This window comes from Trypanosoma cruzi, genomic scaffold, assembly GCF_000209065.1.
Source record: "Trypanosoma cruzi strain CL Brener 1047053517081 genomic scaffold, whole genome shotgun sequence".
Taxonomy (NCBI): domain Eukaryota; phylum Euglenozoa; class Kinetoplastea; order Trypanosomatida; family Trypanosomatidae; genus Trypanosoma; species Trypanosoma cruzi.
Window position 1 is genome coordinate 91395 of NW_001849542.1, and position 3652 is coordinate 95046.

General features: G+C 52.7%; 3 protein-coding genes across 3 annotated transcripts, besides 3 other annotated features; all 3 read right to left on the reverse strand.

Annotated features, from left to right (window-relative positions):
* Positions 1–212, reverse strand: Tc00.1047053414243.29 (nucleoside hydrolase, putative; the record flags this gene model as incomplete). Its single annotated transcript, XM_797988.1, has 1 exon — positions 1–212. A coding segment is annotated over one exon (212 nt), but the record flags the coding sequence as incomplete, so codon positions are not given.
* Positions 1–3652: a sequence feature (heterozygous, non-Esmeraldo-like haplotype).
* Positions 1112–2782, reverse strand: Tc00.1047053414243.20 (hypothetical protein, conserved; the record flags this gene model as incomplete). Its single annotated transcript, XM_797987.1, has 1 exon — positions 1112–2782. The coding sequence occupies one exon, from the start codon at positions 2780–2782 to the stop codon at positions 1112–1114; it is 1671 nt and encodes a 556-aa protein (XP_803080.1).
* Positions 1948–2127: a microsatellite.
* Positions 2140–2583: a microsatellite.
* Tc00.1047053414243.10 (hypothetical protein, conserved) lies at positions 2835–3652 on the reverse strand (the record flags this gene model as incomplete). Its single annotated transcript, XM_797986.1, has 1 exon — positions 2835–3652. A coding segment is annotated over one exon (818 nt), but the record flags the coding sequence as incomplete, so codon positions are not given.

Sequence of the window (3652 nt, forward strand, 5' to 3'; positions counted from 1 at the left end):
CAAGTGGTCAGCGGCACGCGATAGAAGGGAATATCCCGTCCATACAGGTCGAGTAACTTTCCAAGATTTTCCATCCCCTGCTCAACATCCACGTTCCCCCAGACAGCCAGGATGGCCAGAATCTCTACTTCTGGATGCGTCATGGCGCTCATGATTCCAATGGCATCATCTCCTCCACAGTCTGTGTCGATAATGACCTTCCGTCGCACCATCACTGTTGGAAGGAGAAATTTACTACTAGCCTCAATACCCCCTTTTTGCTTCTTCCTTGATCTTCGCACCGCGTCCTCCACGCCCCTTGTTTACTTGCTCTTTTAGTATCCTTGGTGTGCACGTATGCCTGAATGCTTGCGCTTCACCTAAAGAGGGTTCCTTTTCTACTTTATCAAAAAACGGCAATGACCCACGCACACTGTGCAAGAGACAAAAGACAACACACATGCTTATATCCTCTCCATCACCCAATCCCACTCCTTCTCCCCCATTGACACAGGCGAACAAACAAAGAAGACATGTCCCCACCCAACTGTTCATCGGAAAAGGCTGGGAGATTCAAAGAGGGCACTTGCCAGCGCACACGACAAATCGGTATACATACATAAATACACACAAAAAACAAATGCCACTCATCCACGGATGCAAAAGAAAAAAACTGCTTCACGTCAGATTGCCATTTGTTAATGGGTCTCAGCAGTGAGGGGGGCGCATTCATCTCCATCTTCCCTGGGGAGGACAAATACGTGTTGCCAGACTCTCCCATGAGAACTCCAAAACAACAACAACAACAACCCTCGCTAGTTCGTTTTGCACCTGCGGTCTAAAATAACGCCCATCCCGAAAAGAAGTTCTTACGCATAGGGTAAATGCCTGGCATCCGGAGAAAGAGGAATATAATCAACGCCTTGTCTGGAACCGCACAAGACCCTCTCTCTCTAAAAGAACCCAGAAAAAAAAAAGAACAGAATAAGCCAAATTATATCCACCTTTTTGAAAGCATCAAAAAGAGCGCGTTCTAAACTCGGCATTACCCTGCAAGATGGCAGGCTGCTGCTCCTGTGACTCTTTTCATGCCCTTCTATCGCGCAGGCCCAATTAAAGCGCCACCCCATCGCTACTTCTTCAGGCCGTGTAGACGATAGTGTGTGTAGTAATTCTCCTTGGGATAATTCCCACCGTACCGCCACAGAAGGTACCCGTCCCTCTCTGGTGACGCATTTTGTGGAACTCCAGGACTCGCTGATGCACCTCGTCCTCTACCAACTCTACTTGCCTGGTAAGCCCGTAACATTTCCTGTATTTGCTCGTACGATGTCTTGCGGAATGTTGCCGGTTTTACCTTCGCTTCCTTGCGGACACACGTTGAAGGCACACGCCCTGGTTGCTCTTTCGGCTTCGTTCCAGCTCGGGCAGCGTCAAAAAACCTCGCCTTGGAGCGAGTATCTGCCCTCTCTATTCGAATCTTGGCTTCTTGAATGGCGCGTCGACATTGCTCAACACTTTGGGTTTCATCTGTAACGACAGCTTCATTGAACGGTGGAGATTGAATGAGTGTAAAGGCCGTGCTGTCGTCATTACGGAGTAGACCAACATCGTAACGACCCAAACAGTGCAGGCTCTTCGCGACAGAATTCATCATTGTGCCCACATCATAGTTACTCAAAAAGAACAGCTTGCAGATGGTGTCTCTTACCACATCGTCTAAATCCAGGTAATGGTCACCTGCAGCGCTTTTGAATTGCTGTATTGCGGCTTCCTCGAGACTACGTCGTGCTTCCTCATGAATGGCCTGTTGAGACGGAACACCGATCCCCGCCGGTAAGGATAAAGCTATTGATGTCCCCGTGAAAGGTGCCGCAACTGATAACTGAGGCACGGCACCAGACGGTACAGAGACCACTGGAGGAACACTACTTGCAGAAAGCGGCGTTGCTGTTGGTGGTACTGGCACTGCTGCTGTTGGTGGTGCTGGCACTGCTGCTGTTGGTGGTGCTGGCACTGCTGCTGTTGGTGGTACTGGCACTGCTGCTGTTGGTGGTGCTGGCACTGCTGCTGTTGGTGGTGCTGGCACTGCTGCTGTTGGTGGTGCTGGCACTGCTGCTGTTGGTGGTACTGGCACTGCTGCTGTTGGTGGTACTGGCACTGCTGCTGTTGGTGGTGCTGGCACTGCTGCTGTTGGTGGTACTGGCACTGCTGCTGTTGGTGGTGCTGGCACTGCTGCTGTTGGTGGTGCTGGCACTGCTGCTGTTGGTGGTGCTGGCACTGCTGCTGTTGGTGGTGCTGGCACTGCTGCTGTTGGTGGTGCTGGCACTGCTGCTGTTGGTGGTACTGGCACTGCTGCTGTTGGTGGTACTGGCACTGCTGCTGTTGGTGGTACTGGCACTGCTGCTGTTGGTGGTGCTGGCACTGCTGCTGTTGGTGGTGCTGGCACTGCTGCTGTTGGTGGTGCTGGCACTGCTGCTGTTGGTGGTGCTGGCACTGCTGCTGTTGGTGGTACTGGCACTGCTGCTGTTGGTGGTACTGGCACTGCTGCTGTTGGTGGTGCTGGCACTGCTGCTGTTGGTGGTGCTGGCACTGCTGCTGTTGGTGGTGCTGGCACTGCCACTGTTGGTGGTACTGGCACTGCTGCAACAGGTGGTGGTGGTATCGACATATGTGGGAGTGACTTTGTAAGGAATAAAGAAAAGGGAGGAAGAACAAAAACAGTCGCACGGCCCCACAAAAGTCCCGCGAAAAAACAAACAGGAGGGCATCTCTCTTCCTTCGGCGTCGATGCATTCTCCATGTATTGGAATAACTGCACATGACCACAGACACACGCACTGTTCTTATTCCCCCTATTCAGCTTTCAGTTGACCAGAATCATACGCCTTCTTTGTTTTGGGGTCACGGAGGATTTTGTAGGCATTAATGATTCTTTGCATTTTGTTCTTGACATCGTCGTCGTTGCGATGAGCGACATCGGGGTGGTGGTGCCGCGCGGCCTCACGGAACGCCTTCGCAATTTCTTTTGCCGTTGCGCTCAGCTCTCTTCCACTGAGACCCAGCAGCTGGTAGTATCCAAGCGGGTCGACGTTCTCCAGGTCTGTCCGTCGTCTGTTCTTCGGGTCAACTTGCCTCTTGCCTCGGGCCTCATCACGCGCAGCCTCTTCCTTCACCCGCTGCTCAAATGCCTCCTTTCTCCGTGCTCGCTGCCGCAACTCCTCGCGGTACTCGTACTCCGCACGCTCCTCGTCCTCGGGCGTCCAGCGATAGCCGTTCTGATCGGAAGAAAAATATAACATGCCGGTTGTCTTGAGTTCAGTCATTTGCCTCGCCTGATCTCTCAGAAAACGTAGTGTGAGCAGGTAGCGTCGCACGTACACGGATACCACCGCGGAGGCAATTGCGGCTGCCGTGGCAATACCGGGGCCCACAACAGGCGCCAACATGAGCAACGCAGTGGCTCCTGAGAGCGTTACGGCACTCATCTTTGCCCGTTGACTGAGGTGCAAGATGGGCCCAACTACTTTGCCTGTCGCACCGCACACGAACGATGGAACAGGCGTGGCGTTTGTCCCGGTTGAAACCGTAAACTTCATCATCGGTAAAAATACTGGCCGAATACTCACGCTCTCCTTGAAAACACTCGTGAGGGTGACGCAACTCCTCACGA